At 43.3% G+C, this 20,619-nt stretch overlaps 1 protein-coding gene and 1 non-coding gene across 2 annotated transcripts in view; both read right to left on the bottom strand.

The window, feature by feature from the left end:
* The window catches only part of CFDP1 (craniofacial development protein 1), a 138,950-nt gene that overhangs the window by 95,212 nt on the left and 23,119 nt on the right, over positions 1-20,619 (bottom strand). Inside the window, exon 5 of the mRNA XM_004058001.5 lies at positions 4,992-5,111. Within this exon, the coding sequence (XP_004058049.3) occupies positions 4,992-5,111 (120 nt within the window). The remainder of the gene's footprint in view (positions 1-4,991; positions 5,112-20,619) is intronic.
* LOC129527841 (small nucleolar RNA SNORA76) lies at positions 19,185-19,319 on the bottom strand. The gene has a single exon (XR_008672940.1). It is a non-coding gene; the product is annotated as a small nucleolar RNA SNORA76 (small nucleolar RNA).

Genomic DNA, 20,619 nt, shown 5'->3' on the forward strand with positions numbered 1-20,619 from the left:
CCAGATCAGCTGAATTCCTCTTGGCCCCGTCTTTTCCCAAGCACAATTGTAACTGTAAAGCTTTTTGAGATGCATTTCATAAAAATGAGCATACCAACCTTGAAAGTCATTCTGGATTTACTCAGAAATCCAAGGTTCACAGTACCATAATTAAACACGTACATTTTCACATACAACTCTAAGGACTTTTACTCAGGCACTTGGCAGACATATCCTTGTAATGTGTTATGTTCCATCAGGGCTTTCAAAGAAACTGATTTTGGTCAAATTTCACTTTACCCTGTTTATAAGGGAGTCAGCATTCTTTACTGAAAAATATTTCACTTGTATAGCTCCCAAGGTAGCTCCTGGTTGGCCCCTAGATTCCCTCTATACCCTTCCCCACATGGCTCTCTGCTCTAGGAGCTGCTCTGTGAGGACAGCCTGATGAAGACTCTCCTTAAACCAAATTTTAGTCAGACTCCACTGAGCCCTCTTCTCAACTAAGGCTTGAAACTGGCCCCTGCCCTTGCTGGCCTGCACAGCGCAGTTTTGGAAAGAATTCTGTGCTAAGTCAGTGTAGAGAGAATCCCCTACCCTTGATATCTGATCACACTACCCTTCCTTGAGCAAGAATCACCCTATCCTTGATGTCTCCTCTTAGTAATTTTCTATCCACTGACCACCTGCCTCCCGATTCTGCTAAAAATCCCCAGCTGTCTTTGCTGTATTCGGAGTTGAGCACTCTCTCCCCAGAGATAGTCTTGAGATCCACTGCAATAGTTTTGGATAAAGGGTTCTCACAGTTTTAACAAGTGTCAGAATATTCTTTAATAAGCCTCAGAGGGCAATGGAGAACACTAAGAGGCTGCAGAGAGAGAAGAAACAGATCTGGGTATTTATTCCCTTGGCTTCCCTCTGGGGGAAGTCCATCACTTAACAGAAGGTCTCAGCTCCTGTCAGGAGGTCCATTCCACCTCACCCTGTCTTCCCCTGCCATTAACTGCTCCCACTCTTGCCCTTTCAGGCCTAGGGGTAGTAATAGAGTCTCATTATTACCAGCCCCAGGGAGGCCACACCAATATTTGTATCCCTGTGGTTTTCCACCACTTTGTGAGTTATTAAAGTCTCCTCAAAGTATCATATTTGAGAATGCCATCTGTTTCCTGCTGGATCTCCCTAATGCAGATATCGTCTCAGCAGATTTCTTATTCTAAAAAGCATATTAGCTGTAAGAAAGGCAGGCATGGATATGACAAGCAGTGAGATTTCTACATGAGTGACTTAAGCTGATTTTAAGCTGCCATTTCCCCATTCTTTAGTTATTTTCATAATTATAGTAGCAAAGAGTATTTTCTGAAACATACAGTTTCCAAGTAGAATCTCTAAGCATCAACAGGGATTATTTTAAGAAGAAATATCCAAGGAAACTAGAAGTAAAAACTGTGTTAGCTGAAACTAACCGGAAACCTAAGAAGAGCTTCTTTGCCTTTATTTCCATCTGGTGGTTATATCCAGAGGTAACTTCATAGCAATACTTTTAATAAGTGCAAGAAACACTAATAATACCACATACAAACCTGGCAACTCTTAATCACCTGCTGAAGGCTAATTCCATACGTTGTCTAGAGCAGTATTTTGTCAAATTCAGGTTGCAGTTGATTGTGAAATCAATTCAGCAGGTCATAACAGTTTTTTAAATGACACATCTATACACAATAATGTAAAACAGAAAATCAGAGCATATTATACATAGTAAGGGTAAATATTTCACCAAATTTTAATCTCACCTTTTTACATACCTATTTTTATAGGTGTACAAGGGCATAATGTAAAATGTATTCCTTATGATGGGCGGCAGTCAAGAAAGTTTGAAAGCTACTGGTCTGGGTGGCCAGGTGTGGTGGCTCACACCTGTAACGCCAGCACTTTGGGAGGTTGAGGCAGGTGGCCGAGGTCACGAGTTCAAGACCAGCCTGGACAACATGGTGAAACCCCGTCTCTACTAAAAATACAAAAATCAGCCAGGTGTGGTGGCAGGCGCCTGTAATCCCAGCTACTCGGGAGGCTGAGGCAGGGAACTGCTTGAACCCAGGAGACAGAGCTTGCAGTGAGCCGAGATCGCGCCACTGCACTCCAGCCTGGACGACAGAGCAAGACTCTGTCTCAAAAAAATAATAAATAAATAAATAAATAAATAAATAAATCTACTGGTCTGAAGAGAACCCCCTGCAAACAATACAATAAATGTAAAGCCAAAAACATGTTGTTTCAGCCTATAGCTTCAAATTTTAAAAATCCTAATCTTCATTAAAAATACAGTTGTTGGATGGGTGCGGTGGCTCATGCCTGTAATGCCAGCACTTTGGGAGGCTGAAGGGGGTGGATCACGAAGTCAGGAGTTCAAGACTAGCCTGGCCAACATAGTGAAACCCCATCTCTACTAAAAATACAAAAAATTAGCCAGGCATGGCAGCACGTGCCTGTAATCCCAGCTACTCAGGAGGCTGAGGCAGGAGAATGGCCTGAACCCAGGAGGCAAAGGTTACAGTGAGCCAAGATTGCACCATTGCACTCCAGCCCAGGAAACAGTGCGAGACTCCAACTCGAAAACAAAAACAAAACAAAACAAAACAAAAACTGCTTGTTACCAGGTATAAGCATAAAAGTAACTGAAATAAAAATTCCATAAAACATTATTTATTCTTTTTTCTTTTGAGACAAGGTCTCCCTCTGTCGCCCAGGCGGGAGTGCAGTGGTGCAATCTCAGCTCACTTCAACCTCTGCCTCCTGGGTTCAAGTGATTCTGCTGCCTCAGCCTCCCAGGTAGCTGGGATTATGGGCATGTGCCACCAAGCCCAGCTAATTTTTGCATTTTGAGTAGGCATCGGGTTTCACCATGTTGGCCAGGCTGGAAAACAGTATTTACTCTTACTACATGTGATGTGCTCTGATATTTTCTCTTAATTGATTATTCCAAACCACAGCTTACAAAGTACTTGCCTAGAGTATTAACAGGGCCAGGTCTGTAGAATTTTGTTCTACAGCTGCCTTCATCTGATTTTATGTCATTTCTACTGTGGTAGCAAGCAGTCAAATCCTCTTCCTCCTTAGGTTTCTGTGTAACTACTACATGACTTCTGCTCAGTGGGAGGGAAATATCTTGAGTATGAAGCAGATAAAGATGTAACAGATGAGGAAGTAGCCCCATCCACATGTCCTGGCATTCAGTGCCATGGTACATGCTGAGAGCAGCATCTTACAGCAAGCACCTGCAGCTCACAGCCTGAGGACAGAGGGCAAGGAATGTGTGGAAGCAGCTCTGAGCCAATGTCCGATGGGCACTGGAGACATCGGACCCTCCTCAGCCCTCACTGTGTTCTTCCCAATCTCTAAGTTTCCCAGCAGGAATGAGTGCCAGTCACCACCAGCAGTCACCTGCTTGATAACTCAACCTTTACTGGCTTCTTTCCTCTCTTGTACCTCTCTACTGGGGCTTCCTGGAATCACCTCTCACATAAATGACATGCACTTAAACCTTTATCTCAGGGTCTATTTCTGGGTAAATGCAACCTAAGAGAGTACACTAGTATAACTCTGTTGTTAAGAGCCAGGGCTGCAAAGATGGGGAAGGCCCGCCCTAAAAAAGCTCACACTTTTTTAGGAAAATCAACACTCTTTTTAAAAATGTGGGGCCGGGCACGGTGGCTCACGCCTGTAATCCTAGCACTTTGGGAGGCCAAGGAGGGCAGATCACGAGGTCAGGAGATCAAGACCATCCTGGATAACACAGTGAAACCTCGTCTCTACTAAAAATACAAAAAATTAGACGGGCGTGTTGGCACCTGTAGTCCCAGCTACTCAGGAGGCTGAGGCAGAAGAATCACATGAACCCGGGAGGCGGAGCTTGCAGTGAGCCGAGATTGCGCCACTGCACTGCAGCCTGGGTGACAGAGCGAGACTCCATCTCAAAAAAAAAAAAAATGTGAAACAAAACTTTACTGCTCATAGCAATGACAGGTATGCTCCAGGAGGGAAGGAAGAGGGGACAATATCTGACTGAAGGGGCACAGAAGCCAGTGTAGGAGACTATGCAGAACTCCCCACAGGAGTCAGGTGGGTAGTCAGGGCTATCCATGTATCCATTGTATGGGTCTATGTTTACTTCCCTGTGGCAACAGTCTTAAGCCTCTCTGATTTACTGTAATACTTTACTTCTCACATTTAGGTTAAGAAAAGAATTTTTACTTCTTCCAAAAAGAAAGAATTCTAGCCTTCAGCTAAAAATAACTCAAGTAATAGGAAAAATATGAAGGGAGGAAAACCATTAAGTTCCTGACAATGCGTTAAGAAAACTATTTGTAAATCATCTTTGATCTTTTTATGTTCCTCTAAGATCACAGAGGATGGGAGTGAGTGTTCATCGCAAATCTTCATGAAAAGTTCTGAAGAAGGCTGATATTTTCATTTGAAAAGTATTATTTTTAAATGTAAAATTTACATGTTCAGCTTTGTGTTCAATACTATAAACTAGGACTTCTTTTAGGCTGGCAACCAATAAGAAAGCTACAACTAATTTTCTTCCTTTTTTTTTTTTTTTTTTTAAGAGACAGGATCTCTCTGTCACCCAGGCTGGAGTGCAGCGGCACAGTCACGGCTCACTGCAGCCTCAACCTTCTGGGCTCAAGTGATCCTCCTGCCTCAGCCTCCACAGTAGCTAGGACACAGGTGCAAGCCACCATGCCCAGCTAATTTTTTTTTTTTTAAGAGACAGGGTCTTACTGTATTGCCCAGGCTGGTCACAAACTCCTGGGTTCAAGCAATCCTCCTCAGAAAGTTATGGCTAATTTTCCTTTGCATCTTCCATTCTGGTAAATATTGCAGCAAAGGCAAAGCAGCATCATAATTCTCTCTCTCAGGCAAGGAGTCTGATCTGCAGCGAAAGCAGGTATTTGCACTGAAAGCTTCTCCAACGTGCCAAGTACATCAGGGAGTGAGACTCAAATACTCACCCTGACCCGGCAGGGAGTGATGGCAGAGCTGAAGGAACATTAGCCTGTGGTTTTTCCTTCTCATTCTGCTTGAAGAAGGATTTGGCCTCTTTAGATGTAGCATCCACTTCCTTAGTTACCCTGTGCCAAGGAAAAAGACATAAAGCTTACAAGAAGAATAAAGAGAAAGAAACAAGCTAGAAAAGGGAAGACAACTAGAAAAAGATCCACTCGGCTTTCAATAAATTCTGGACGCTCAGCATTATGATAAAAGTTTACTACAACTTTCAATAAAGACATTTGCCCAGCCGGGCGTGGTGGCTCACGCCTGTAATCCCAGCACTTTGGGAGGCCGAGGCAGGCGGATCACAAGGTCAAGAGATCGAAACTATCCTGGCCAACATGGTGAAATCCCGTCTCTATTAAAAATATAAAAATTAGCTGGGCGTGGCGGCGGGCGCCTGTAGTCCCAGCTACTCGGGAGGCTGAGGCAGGAGAATCACTTGAACCCGGGAGGCAGAGGTTGCAGTGAGCCGAGATCACGCCACTGCACTCCAGCCTGGGCAACAGCACGAGATACCGTCTCAAAAAAATTAAAAAAATAAAAAAAATTTTCCCTCACTAAAATTAACAAATGAAACAACAATGTGTATAAATTTTATCACCCTATAACAACCCAAAGATGAAACAAAATCCCCTAAAACTGGCTAAATTAGCAATAATTTGGGAATGGACGAAAGCAACATGACTGAGAATTTTGTCTAATTTCAAATCTGAAACAATTATCTTCACTAAAACTGAGTCCTAAAGGTTCAAATAAAGGTGTTTATGGTACCTGAGAATTCAGATAAACAGAGAAGGAGAAATGTTTAATCCCTGCCTAGGCTTTCCAGGTTAACAAAAACACCTGAGGAATGTTGTTTAAATGCAGTCCATCTCCCCTCCATGACTTCTCAGCATGAAACACACTGCAGCAGTCAATACTAAATCTCCATGCTGGTTTACTGATGTGAAGGATGAAAAAGGCCCTCACACTGCACCCCACATGCAGATTAGCACTCAGCCTTGAAAGCTGAGATGGGGAGATGGAATACTGGGAATATAGGTTATAGAATTAGGAAATAATGCCTAGGTTGGCACTATTTCAAGGAGAAAAACAAGAGTTAAAAAAAAAAAAATTGAGGAGACCAGGCACGGTGGCCCACGCCTGTAATCCCAGCACTTTGGGAGGCTAAGGCAGGCGGACCACGAAGTCAGGAGTTTGAGACCAGCCTGGCCAACATGGTGAAACCCTGTCTCTACTAAAAATACAAAAAATTAGCCAGGCATAGTGGCAGGCGCCTGTAATCCCAGCTACTCGGGAGGCTAAGGCAGGAGAATTGCCTGAACCCAGGAGGTGGAGGTTGCCGTGAGCTGAGACCACACCACTGCACTCCAGCCTGGGCAACAGAGCGAGACTCTGTCTCAAAAATAAATAAATGAATTGGGAAGACTCTGCAGAAGGCTCCTGTTTTATATCCAAAACAACCCAAAGATGAAACAAAAACTGGCTAAATTAGCAATAATTTGGGAATGGACGAAAGCAAAATGACTGAGAATTTTGTCTAACTTCAAATCTGAAAAAATTATCTTCACTAAAACAGAGTCCTAAAGGCTCAAATAAAGGTATTTATGGTACCTGAGAATTCAGATAAAGAGAGAAGGAGAAATGTTTAATCCCTGCCCAGGCTTTCCAGGTTAACAAAAACACCTGAGGAATTTTGTTTAAATGCAGTCTATTATGGCCAGCCTCAGTGGCCTCTTTTGTAGCCCTCTAAGAAGTTTTTTCTTGTTTTTTGTTTGTTTGTTTTCATTTGAGACAGAGTCTCGCTCTGTCGCCTAGGCTGGAGTGCAGTGGTGCAATCTCAGCTCACTGCAACCTCTGCCTCCTGGGTTCATGCCATTCTCCTGCCTCAGCCTCCCAAGCAGCTGGGACTACGGGTGCCCGCCACCACGCCCAGCTAATTTTTTTGTATTTTTAGTAGAGATGGGGTTTCATCGTGTTAGCCAGGATGGTCTTGATCTCCTGACCTTGTGATCTGCCTGCCTTGGCCTCCCAAAGTGCTGGGATTACAGGCGTGAGCCACCGCGCCCAGCGTTTTTTTGTTTTAAAACCAGGCCAGGTACAGTGGCTCATGCCTGTAATCCCAGAATTTTGGGAGGCCAAAGTGGGCAGATCATTTGAGGTCAGGAGTTCGAGACCAGCCTGGCCAACATGATGAAACCCCATCTCTACTAAAAATACAAAAATTAACTGAGTGTGGTGGTGCATGCCTGTAACCCCAGCTACTTAGGAGGCTGAATCACTTGAACCTGGGAGGCAGAGGTTGCAGTGAGCCGAGATAGCATCACTGCACTCCAGCCCTGACAACAGAGCAAGACTCCTTCTCAAAAAGAAAACAACAGGCCGGGGGCAGTGGCTCACGCCTGTAATCCCAGCATTTTGGGAGGCTGAGGCGGGCAGATTATGAGGTCAGGAGTTCGAGACCAGCCAGGCCAACATGGTGAAACCCTGTCTCTACTTAAAAAAGTAAAAAAAATTAGCCGGGCATAGTGGCAGGTACACCTGTATCCTAGCTACTCAGGAGGCTGAGGCAGGAGAACCTCATGAACCCAGGAGGTGGAGGTTGCCGTCAGCCGAGATCCCGCCACTGCACTCCAGCCTGGGCGACAGCGAGACTCCGTCTCAAAAAATAAGTAAATAAATAAAAATAAAAGAACAAAACAAAACAAATCCTTCCCTACTCCACTGATGCTGAGCTTGGATACACGACTTGCTACAAAGGGCAATGAAGTATTAGCTGATCTGAGAGGAAGAGAAGCTTAAACATGTTTGTGCTGTTTCTCTTGCCCCTTGAATTCATCCCTTGAGTCATAAGGAGAATACACCCCATCTGGCTGCTGGTCCAAGATGGCAGAAAGACACATGCTGTAGACCTGAACCCAACAAACAAGCAGCTTGGAGCTTAGCTGAGCCGAGTCTAAATCACTCAATCTCAGATACTCAGAGGCACACGGGCAACAAGTAAATGCTTATCATTGTATATCACTGAGTTTTGGAATGGTGTGCTACACAGCACTACTGTAGCAAGAGCTGACTGACACATTTACATTTTGTGAGTAAGAAAACTGAAATATAAGGTTGTGTTACTTATTCAAGGCTATCCTGAGATTAAGCAGCAATGCTATAGAGAACCCTATAGCAGACAGTATATTCCAAAGATGGTTGCCACAAATTTCCCATCCCCACACGCTCTTCCAGAACCCTGATACTACCCCAGTTAGAGGGGGAGTCTGTGTCATCACCCCTTGAAAGTGAATGGGCCTTCATGGCTGTCTCAACTCAGAGAGTTCTGTGGAAGTGGCACAACATGACTTCCACAGGCTAGCAAATAAAAGATAATACAGCTTCCACCTGGCATGCTTCCACCTGGCATGCTCTGTCTGTCTGTCTGTCCCTGTGTCTGTCTCTCTCAAGAATGCACCTTTGAAACTCCAAGTTACCACAAAAGAAGTCTGGCTACTCTGCAGCCACTATGTTGGAGAGATCATATGGGAAGATCACACAGAAACAGACGTCTGAGAAGCCTGTACCAACCCCTGGGTGTTTGAGCCTTCCCAGCTGTGGCATCAGACGTGGGAGTAAGAAAACCTGTGAAGGCTGGGCGCGGTGGTCATGCCTGTAATCCCAGCACTTTGGGAGGCTGAGGCGGGCAGATCACGAGGTCAGGAGATCGAGACCATCCTGGCTAACACGGTGAAACCCTGTCTCTACTAAAAAATACAAAAAAAATTAGCCAGGCGTGGTGGCGGGCGCCTGTAGTCCCAGCTACTCGGGAGGCTGAGGCAGGAGAATAGTGGGAACCCGGGAGGTGGAGCTTGCAGTGAGCCGAAATCATGCCACTGCACTCCAGCCTGGGAGACAGAGCGAGACTCCGTCTCAAAAAAAAAAGAAAACCTGTGAAGTGGTTCCACACTTAGCCACTGTCTGATTACAACTGTACAAGAGACCCTGAGTAAGAACTGCCTAGCTGAGCCCAGCCACCCCTGGAACCAAGAGAAATTATAATAAAACAATTATTTTTTAAAGCCACTAAATTTTGAGGTGCTTTCTTACACTGTTGTAAAAATAACCAAAATAAACCCACATCCAAATCTCAGGCTTAATGCAGGGTTCTGGAGTACTAAACTAGAAAGGGTACCTTTAAATTTCCTTGCTCTGGGTAGAATCTGGGGCAGACCAGCTAATGAAGAACAAGTAGAAACTGCCACTTACATATAGTAATCTGAACACATGCTTTATTCCAGTCCTGCCAAAACCCTACTAAATAGTGGCAAATAAATTTAAAAAGATGAAACTACACAAGGATAATGAGAAGAAGTATAACAGAAAAGGGATGCCAACAGAATTTTCTTCTTCTTTTTTTTGCTTTAAAGACAGAGTCTCACCATGTTGCCCGGGCTGGATTCAAACTCCTGGGCTCAAGTGGTCCTCCTGCCTTGGCCTCCCAGTGCTGGGATTACAGGCATGAGCCACTGTGCCCAGCCCAAATTTTCTGACAGTAGAAAGCAGCCAGGTGCAGTAGCTCGGGCCTGTAATTCCAGCACTTTGGGAGGCCAAGGGCGGGAGGATTACTTGAGCCCTGGGCAACATGGCAAGACCCTAACTCTACAAAAATTTTTTTAAAATCGGCTGGGCGCGGTGGCTAACGCCTATAATCCCAGCATTTTGGGAGGCCGAGGCAGGCGGATCACCTGAGGTTGGGAGTTCGAGACCAGCCTGATCAACATGGAGAAACCCCATCTCTACCAAAAATACAAAATTAGCCAGTGGTGGTGGCACATGCCTGTAATCCCAGCTGCTTGGGAGGCTGAGGCAGCAGAATTGCTTGAACCCAGGAGGTGGAGGTTGCGGTGAGCCGAGATCGTGCCATTGCACTCCAGCCTGGTCAATAAGAGCAAAACTCCATCTCAAAAAAAAAAAAAAATCAGCCAGGCATCATGGCGTGCACCTCTAGTCCTAGATGCTTGGGAGGCTGAAGCAGAAGGATCGCTTGAAGCCAGGAGTTCAAGGTTACAGTGAGCTATTATCGTGGAACTATATAGCCTAGGCAACAGAGTGAGACCCTGTCTCAAAACAAAAAACAAACCAAAACAAAAAAGAAGGTAGAAAGCAAGTAGACAAGTAATAACTGGCTTTGGTTTTTGTTTTCTCTGATCTCCTAAGCCTACAGCCATGTGGAATGGCCAAAAACAGGCAAGCCAATGTGTACTAAAGTACCCTAGAAAGGCTCACTAAATTGAGATACCAGGAACCTTTCGAGGCAGAGGAAAGGAATAGGGCTAAAACCAGTTGGAATTCTCCATCAGGAGCAGCTAGTCCCCAGATCCCCTTCAGCAGCACCTCATACCACAGGCTACTGCTCTACCCCATCCCCAATCCAGCAGAACCCATTACTCTGGAGAAATGAAAACCACGGAAGTTCCAGACTCAAAAGGCATGGCTGAAGTCCATTCTGAAAAAAAGAGGAATTACATGAAAATCTATGTATTCATTCTTCCTTTGCCAGAGCAATCCTGAAGCCTAGGTGTTCTGTACAACTGAGTTACAAGATGGAGTGCTACGAAACTCATATTGGACTTTATACCAGTAAAAAATAATGTACTGTATTATGCTACTGAGTTGCTGAGTTTGTTACCTCAGCCTAGCCTGCCCTGGCCTGTCATATCAATTCTACTAATATGAATCTCACAAAAACAGAAAATAGGGGGAAGTTGTCAACAATAACAGAAAATGTCCTAGAAGTGAAGGATAGGCTTCCATAAAAAGAGCCATAGAACACTGGATGCAGCTAATTTAAAAGCATCCGGCTGGACGCAGTGGCTCACACCTGTAATCCCAGCACTTTGGGAGGCCGAGGTGAGCAGATTGTGAGGTCAGGAGTTCCAGACCAGCCTGGCAACAAGGTGAACCCCTGTCTCTATTAAAAAATACAAAAATTGGCTGGGTGCGGTGGCTCACGCATGTAATCCCAGCACTTTGGGAGGCCGAGGTGGGTGGATCATGAGGTCAGGAAATCAAGACCATCCTGGCTAACACGGTGAAACCCCGTCTCTACTAAAAATACAAAATATTAGCCAGGCTTGGTGGCGAGCGCCTGTAGTCCCTGCTACTCGGGAGGGTGAGGCAGGCGAATGGCGTGAACCAGGGAGATGGAGCTTGCAGTGAGCCAAGACTGCACCACTGCACTCCACCCTGGGCAACAAAATAAGACTCCATCTCAAAAAAAAAAAGAAAATTAGCTGGGCGTGGTAGCAGGTGCCTGTAATCCCAGCTGCTTGGGAGACTGAGCCAGGAGATTCGTTTGAACCCAGGAGGCAGAGGTTGCAGTGAGCTGAGATAGCGCCACTGCACTCCAGTCTGGGCGACAAGATGCGACTCCGTCTCAAAAAAATAAAAAAAAGATTCACATCAAGGCAAATCACTGTGAAGTTTCAGAATGTTGGTGATAGAGAAGATGAAATCAAATGGCCTAAGTGATAGCTTAAGGAAAAGTAGCCTCTAGGTAATGCATGTTTGGTTTTGTTTTTTACTACCTTTATGGAAATGACAAACCTGGAAAGAGTCACCTAAGACAATTAGGTCAACATTTTCTGAAAAGCAACCTAGATCCAAGCACTGTTAGATGTTGAACATATAAAAAAAATATGGCATGGCCTTTGTTCTTAAGGAGCTCACAGTTCAGCAGAACAGCCAACCATGAAAGCAAGTCATGATAATACATGATATATAGTAAGTGGCATAAAAGCAGCATGGAAAAAGTATAAACTGTGGGAGTATCTCTCATAATTTCTTAGTGCCAAAGTCCTATCTATATTCACTAGGAAACACTGGTATATTTATCTCAGGAACTTTAGTAATTGACACCAAGTAATATTACAGATTACTCTTCATTGACAGTATGCCTAGAACAACTCCACTTTTAACAAGCAATAAGGGATTCAAGTATCAAAATATCTTCAAGTAGGAGAACAGTTAAATTATAGACCACCACTAACGCACAAGAGTGAACTCTGACAGGAAAAGGCCTATTATTAGTAATAGTTAATTCAAGTGTTCTCAACAGAAATTCCATTTTAACTTTATTTTCACTTGCTCAGAACTTCCTGAAAGTCTTTATTTGGGCAGAAACTTTCCATGACTGGTTTTTTCCAAAAGGTGAATCATTTAGGAAAGTCTGAGCTAACTGGCTCAGCTGGTTATGTGATAGGGCAGAATACAAAATACTATACTCCCCCATTCCCCTAGGTTAATAAGCTAAACATTTTTCAAGTAGGGACAAAAGCAAAATGAAATGACCAAAGCCCAAAATTTAACATTAAAATACAGTTAGAAAACCGAAGACTAACTTTGTGCTAACACTACCTTACACTTAGACCTACAAATTCCTTCCTGTCATCACCAGCTCTTCTCACATTTCTTAAAGATGTAGTAATGCTCTTAACTTGATACAGAGACAAAAAGGAGAATAATGACATGAAGAAATTAAAAGATATGCTCAAATCCATACAACAGATTTGTATCTGTTATCAATGAAAATTCAGATCTCGTAAGTCCCCTTATGAGAATTCCTTACAATGCCTAAATTTAAGTATAAATAAATTAAGTTAAAAAAAATCCTGTCAACATGCCCACTATTAACAGGGTTTTTGTTTTCTTTAGGGGAAGGGAGTTACAGAACTTTCACTTTTCATTTTATACATATTATATATCTCTGTAACATATGATTTTTAAAGTAATAAGCATGTATCATTTTGAAATATAAAATGTATGTGACAGTATGTAATTCATATGAAAAAAGGGCTTCCATACTCATTTCTTTGTTTTGTTTTTTATAGACATGGTGCTGCCCTCTTCTGACAAACTGAGAAAACAGCAGACGCCCTGAATACCCATCAAGGACATTTAAAATTACCATCCACTTGTTTTCAAAAATGAAATAGGAAATTTGCGGCACACAACTATAATAGTATTTACTAACAAGTCCACAACACTTAATTTGACCGAAAATTTATGACTTTTTTTGAGACAGGGTCTCACTCTGTCACCCAGGCTGGAGTTCAGTGGCACGATCTCGGCACACAGCAACCTCTGCCTCCTGGTCTCAAGGGACACTCCTACTTCAGCCTCCCGAATAGCTGGGTCTACAGACACACACCACAATGACTGGCTAATTTTTATATTTTTTGTAGAAATGGAGTTTCTCCATGTTGCCCAGGCTGGTCTTCAACTCCAGTACTCAAGCAGTCCTCCTGCCTCAGCCTCCCAAAGTGCCAGGATTACAGGCATGTGCCACTGCGCCTGGCCTAATGACTTCTTACAGCAACAGTTATTTACCAGCTTTTTGTACACTCTATGTGAGGGCCACTAGTGAAGTTATAAATAAATCTTTCTTAGATAGTCTGCATAACACATAGAAAATAATTCAAGCCAAAAAAGACTTCAAAAAACTTTTAAACCTATATTCCTAATGGTACATTAATATACTTTCTATATTATTTTTATAGGACTTTCAAACTATTAGAAGTTTATACTGTCAGCGTTCTGCTGGTCCCCTACTGGATGTACAACTCAACAGCTTCCAGAATAATTTCAGGAAGTAAAATATATTACTAATTCATATCATCAATAATTATTTATGGGGCCAGGCATGGTGGCTCACACCTGTAATCCCAGCACTTTGGGAGGCCGAAGTGGGCGGATCATTTGAGGTCAGGAGTTGGAGACCAGCCTGGCCAACATGATGAAACCCTGTCTTTACTAAAAATAAAAAACTTGGCTGGGCGCAGTGGCAGGTGCCTGTAATCCCAGCTACTCGGGAGGCTGAGGCAGGAGAATCGCTTGAACCCAGGAGGCGGAGGTTGCAGTGAGCTGAGATCGCACCACTGCACTCCAGCCTGGGCAACAGAGTAAGACCGTGTCTCAAAATAATAATAGTAATTATTATTATTATTATTTATGGATCCCGAAAACAACTAATTACCAAGGAAAAGGCTGCCTTACAATGAAGAATTCTGGAAGGTACTGTCTTTTTTTTTTTTTTTTCTTTGAGACGGAGTCTTGCTCTGTCGCCCAGGCTGGAGTGCAGTGGCACGATCTCGGCTCACTGCAAGCTCCGCCTCCCGGGTTCACGCCATTGTCCTGCCTCAGCCTCCTACAGGCACCCGCCACTGCACCCGGCTAATTTTTTGTATTTTTAGTAGAGAAGGGGTTTCACCGTGTTAGCCAGGATGGTCTCGATCTCCTGACCCCATGATCCGCCTGCCTCGGCCTCCCAAAGTGCTGGGAATACAGGCATGAACCACCGCGCCCGGCCGCAAAGGTACTGTCTTAAGATACTGGTGGCCTAACTTATCCCCATCAATGTTGAGTCTCTTGATGGATGAGAAGCATCATCAATGTAGTATTTTTGTCTAACATAATTAATCTGAAGCTCATCATAAACAATGCAGCAATCCAAATTGAGGGATATTATGCAATACAAATGGCCCGGACTCTTAAAAAAAAAAAAAAGCTTAAAACCAATGCTGTGAAATACAGAAAAGGCATGAAAAACAGTTCTAAGTACAAGGAGTTTAAAAAGACCAAATGCAAAATCAACAGCAACAACAAAAGACCAATTATGGTTTTCATCTCAGATTGGATCTTAGAGGTGGCTCCGTAGCACAATGGATAGTGCGCTGGACTTCTAGACTGGATTTTAGATTGAACAAGAAATACAGCTATAAAGTACATTATTGGGATAACTGGGGAAAAACTGAATGGAATCATTTGTATATAGTGCTATTCAAGTTTTGACTGCAAAACTACCTGTTACTGGTCCAAGATGAGAAGGGCACAGAAACTGTGAGTATTTAGAAACTTGTCCAGCAATTTGACAATGTCACAATACTCAAGACATGAGCAGTGGGCCCTTCCATTAAACAGAGTATAAATTCAGTTACACCAGATTTGCAAGGTGAGTCACATGTGATATGAATTATCAGTCACACGCAGTAGGACATTACAACGTGTGTGATACTTCAGAATTATCTTGTCAATTAAAGCCCAAAAATGTAATAAAATGTAAGCATTTATTTTTATAACTTATTTTTACAATCATTTTAATTGTTACTCAATTGTAATTTTTAAAATTTATACAGGTGCCAGGCATGATGGCTCATGCCTGTAATCCCAACACTTTGGGAGGCTGAGCAGGCAGATGCTTGAGCCCAGGAGTTTGACACCAGGCTGGATAAACCCATCTATACAAAAAACACAAGAGGCCGGGTGTGGTGGCTCATGCCTGTAATCCTAGCACTTTGGGAGGTTGAGGCGGGCAGATCATATGAGGTCAGGAGTTCCAGACCCGCCTGACCAACAAGGTGAAACGTCGTCTCTACTAAAAATACAAAAAAAATTTAGCCGGGCATGGTGGTGCGTGCCTGTAGTCCAGCTACTCAGGAAGCTGAGGCAGGAGAACTGCTTGAACCCAGGAGGTAAAGTTGCAGTGAGCTGAGATTGTGTCACTGCACTCCAGCCTGGGTGACAGAGTGAGACTCCATCTCAAAAAAAAAAAAACAAATGAGCCAGGCGTGGTGGTATGCACTTGCAGTCCTAGCTACTAAGGAGACTGAGGTGAGAGTACTGTCTGAGCCCAGGAGGCAGGGACTGCAGTGAGCCAAGACTGCGCCACCGCACTCCAGCCTGGGTGACAGAACAAAACCCCGTCTCCAAAAAAAAAAGAAAAAAGAAAAAAAAAATTTATGTAGATGGTCAGACACGGTGGCTCACACCTGTAATCCCAGCACTTTGGGAGGCCAAAGCAGGAGGATCACTTGAGGACAAGAGGTCAAGACCACCTTGGGCAACACAGCAAGACCCCATCTCTACAAAAAAATAAAATAGGCCAGGTGCAGTGGCTCATACCTGTAATCCCAACATTTTGGGAGGCTAAGGCAGGAGGATCACTAGAGCCCAGGAGTTCAAGACCAGCCTAAGCAACATAGGGAGACCTCGTCTCTAAAAAAATAAAAACGAATTAGCTAGGCATGGGTGACCAATGCCTATATTCCCAGGTATCAGGGAGGCTGAGGTGAAAGGATCTCTTCAGCCTGGGAGATCATGGCTGTAGTGGGCCATGAGGGTGCCACTACACTCCAGCCTGGGCAACAGAGTGAGACCCTGTCTCAAAAAAATTAAATAAATAAAATATTAAAAATAAACAAATAAACAAATAGGCAGGGCGCGGTGGCTCATGCCTGTAATCCCAGCACTTTGGGAGGCCAAGGTGGGTGGGTCACGAGGTCACAAGTTCAAGATCAGCCCAGCCAACATGGTGAAACCCCATCTCTACTCAAAATATAAAAAATAGCTGGGCGTGGTGGCACGCACCTGTAATCCCAGCTACTCGGGAGGCTGAGGCAGGAGAATGGTCTGAACCCGGGAGGCATAGGTTGTGATGAGCTAAGATTGCGCCACTGCACTCCAGCCTGGGTTGACAGAGCGAGACTCCAACTCAAAAAATAAAAATAAATAAAATAAATAAAAATAAACAAATAGGCCAGGCATGGTAACTCACGCCTGTAATCCCAGCACTTTGGGAGGCCGAGGCGGGAGCATCACTTGAGGTCAGGAGTTTGAGATCGGCCTGGTCAACATGGTGACCATCTCTACTAAAAATACAAAAATTAGCCAGACGTGGTGGCAGATGCCTGTAATCCCAACTACTTGAGAGACTGAGGCAGGAGAATCGCCTGAACCTGGGAGGCGGAGGTTGCAGTGAGCTGAGATCACGCCACTGTACTCCAGCTTGGGTGACAGAGACTCCATCTCAAATAAATAAATAAACAAGCAAACAAATAAATGAAATAAAATAATTAGCTAGGTGTGGTGATGTTCACTTGGGAGGCTGTGGTGGGAGGCTGACGTGGGAGAATCACTTGAGCCCATGAGTTCAAGGTTACAGTAATCAATGATTGCACAACCACACTACAACCTGAGTGACAGAGTGAGTTAGCTCCTGTCTCTCAAAAACAAAAAATAATCCTAGTACTTCCAGGCAAGAAAGCAATTTAACATGTTTTTCAGTAGCAAATAAATTATAAGGGTAAAAATGCAAGTTAGAAACCTAGAAAAATAGTGTTTCTACAAATTAACACATTTCATAGAATGTTTTGAATTGTATTTTCTATTAAAAAAATATTCACACATGGCTGGGTGTGGTGGCTCATACTTGTAATCCCAGCACTTTGGGGAGCCAAGGCAGCAGGATCACTTGAGTCCAGGAGTTCAAGAGCAGCCTGGGCAACACAGTGAGATGACATTGCTACAAAAAAATTTTAGAAGTTAGATGGGCATGGTGGCATATGCCTGTAGCTCCAGTTACTCAGGAGGCTGAGGTCGGGGGAAATCAACTGAGCCTCATAGGTTGGTTGAGGCTAGCGTGAATGACAGAGCAACACCCTGTCTCAAAAAAAAAAAAAAAAAAAAAAGAATTCATGTATAGGAAATTTGGGCTTCCAGAATTCCTTTTTCCTTTCACTAAAAAATAACTGTAATTATAACTTGACAGGATAAATTATTGAAAATGGCTATAATGAAGCATTTAATACAAACTTTGAAAACACAGTATCACAGGCAGGGTGCGGTGGCTCACACCTGCAATCCAAGCACTTTGGGAGGTGAAGGCAGGAGGATCACTTCAGCCTAGAAGTTCGAGACCAGCCTAGGCAAAATGGTGAAACCCATCTCTACAAAAAATACAAAAATTAGCCAAGCATGGTGTATGCCTATAGTCCCACGCACTCAGCAGGCTGAGGTGGGAGAATGACTTGAGTCCTGGAGGTTGAGGCTGTAGTGAGCTGAGATTGTGTCACTGCACCACAGCCTGGGTGACAAAGAGAGACTCTGTCTCAAAAAAGGAAGGAAGGAAGGAAGGGAGAGAGGGAGGGAGGGAGGGAAGGAGGAGAAAGAATGCACGCACAGTACATCTTTTACTTTTATCCAGATTCATTGCAGATAAAGGCAAAAAATGAAAACCCTGAACTAAATTAAGCTGCTTTAAAATGTATACTTCTGATCCCATGAAAATATCTCTGTGTTACACCCTGGCAGATCCCATGTTAAAAAAAAAATCTGTGTGAAGGATGGAAGGGTGGTCAGAAGGCAGGAAGGAGAAAACCAACAAAGAAATAATTTACATACAAATTATCCCCCAGGAGGAGTACAGTCATCAATACAACTTAGATTAAGAAGAAAGAAACAAGCTCTTTCATCACAATAAAAACTTCATATATTAATATAAACAGTGGGCCAGGTGCAGTGGCTCACACTGTAATTCCAGCACTTTGGGAGGCTGAGGAGGGTGGATCATAAGGTCAAGATTTCAAGACCAGTCTGGCCAACATGGTGAAATCCCATATCTACTAAAAATACAAAAATTAGCCAGGCACCTGTAATCCCAGCCACTCGGGAGGCTGAGGGAGAAGAATCACTTGAACCGGAAGGCGGAGGTTGCAGAGAGCCGAGATCATGCCACTGTACTCTAGCATCGGCAACAGATCAAGACTCTGTCTCAAAATAATAATAATAAAAAAAAATAGTGTTTATTCAAAGTGTGTGTCTGACATTTAATACTGAGAACTGATATTTTACTCAGCTTTTTGTTTTTTTGTTTTGAGACAGAGTCTCGCTCTGTTGCCCAGGCTGGAGTGCAGTGGTACGATCTCGGCTCACTGCAACCTCTGCCTACTGGATTCAAGCGATTCTCCTGCCTCAGCCTCCCAAGTAGCTAGGATTACAGACGTGCACCACCACACCTGGCTAATTTTTTTTATTTTTAGTAGAGACAGGGTTTCATCATGTTGTTCAGGCTGGTCTCGAACTCCTAACCTCAAGCAATCCACCCACCTTCGCCTCCCAAAGTGCTGGGATTACAGGCATGAGCCACTGTGCCAGGCCAGCTTTTTGTTTTAATAACAGAATAAAAGGTAACAGTGATTCCCTGTATATTAACACTTCCAATGAACAGCCTGTATAATTACAAAATTCTTTTCTTTTTTCTGTCTGCGGTTCATTTTGACCACATGCATTGAAATGTAATGTTATGTCTATTAAATCTTTTTTTCCCCCACACCTGTCGATAGAGGTTAAAAGGCCCACACTTGGAAGGGGCAGGTGGCCCTAGCTATACACACACACAGTGCTGTGGTGCTGCAGCCTGAGCCCCGCCGCCACAAAGAGAGGCAGTAGGGTAACTGTTGAATCTTAGTAAAAATTTAGTTATCTTTTATATTTGTTTTTCTAGTAATTCCTTTTTATTGTGTTTTTAGAAAAGTACTGGTCTGCAATAGATTGAAAATTTTAAGTTGGGGTCCTTCACTATAGATAGTAATCTACTCTAATATTAACTTTACTGAATATGAGAGTTATATTGTGCTACAATGGAGAATGCCCTTGGTCGTAGGAGACACATGCTAAAGTATTAAAGGCTGATGTGTCACAATGTCTACAAGTAATTCTCAAATGGTTCAGCCAAAACAAAAGAAAAACCCAGATATAGATGGTGAGAGAGAGGCAATACATTAACCAGTGGTGAATCTGGATCATAGGTATGTAGGTGTTTGTTGTAATACTATTCTTGCAACATTTCTATAAGTGTGACATTTTTCAGAAGAAGTTAGAGAGAAAATTTTAATAATAAAAAGTTTTGTTCCATACCATTTGTAAAAGTGATAATGGCCAGGCAGAGTAGTACAACCCTGAAGTCCCAGTTACTTAGGAGGCCAAGGCTGGAGGATCGCTTGAGCCCAGGTGTTCAAGACCAGCCTAGGCAACACAGCAAGACCCTTTCTCAAACAACAAAAAAAAACAAACCCAAAACAAAAAAACTGATAGTGTCAATTCTTTTCCCTAAATATATCTTCACTAGATAAATAATTGTTGAAAACATTATTTTTAAGAATAACAATTTTAGGGAAAATTGTATTTTCAGAGAGCCTACAGGTCTAATTAATTACTGCCAATGAAAATCAATGTGACTGCCTATAAAATTATTGAGTGGCACTTCCTCTGTTCTCATTTAGCTCTAAATCACAAATCTGCTATTTTCACATAATAAAATTGAAATAAATGGGGGAAGGGAAATTAAAGGGATGTGGCTCTTACCTAACAGCCAGAAGACTAACCTGCTCAAGGCATTAAGCCCTTACTTAACCTATGGTAAATAAACCTTATTAATCAATCAGAAAAATATTATTAAGCTAAGAAAATAATATTGAGGCCACGGACAGTGGCTCACGCCTGTAATCTCAACACTTTGTGAGGCCAAGGCAGGCGGATCACGAGGTCAGGAGTTCAAGACCAGCCTGGCCAACATGGTGAAACCCTGTCTCTACTAAAACTACAAAAAAAAGTCCAGGCACGGTGGATCACACCTGTAATCCCAGCACTTTGGGAGGCCGAGGCGGGCGGATCACGAGGTCAGGAGATCGAGACCATCCCGGCTAACATGGTGAAACCCCGTCTCTACTAAAAATATTAAAAAATTAGCCGGGCATGGTGGCGAGC

This window comes from Gorilla gorilla, chromosome 18 (genome assembly GCF_029281585.2).
Source record: "Gorilla gorilla gorilla isolate KB3781 chromosome 18, NHGRI_mGorGor1-v2.1_pri, whole genome shotgun sequence".
In the NCBI taxonomy this organism is placed as follows: domain Eukaryota; kingdom Metazoa; phylum Chordata; class Mammalia; order Primates; family Hominidae; genus Gorilla; species Gorilla gorilla.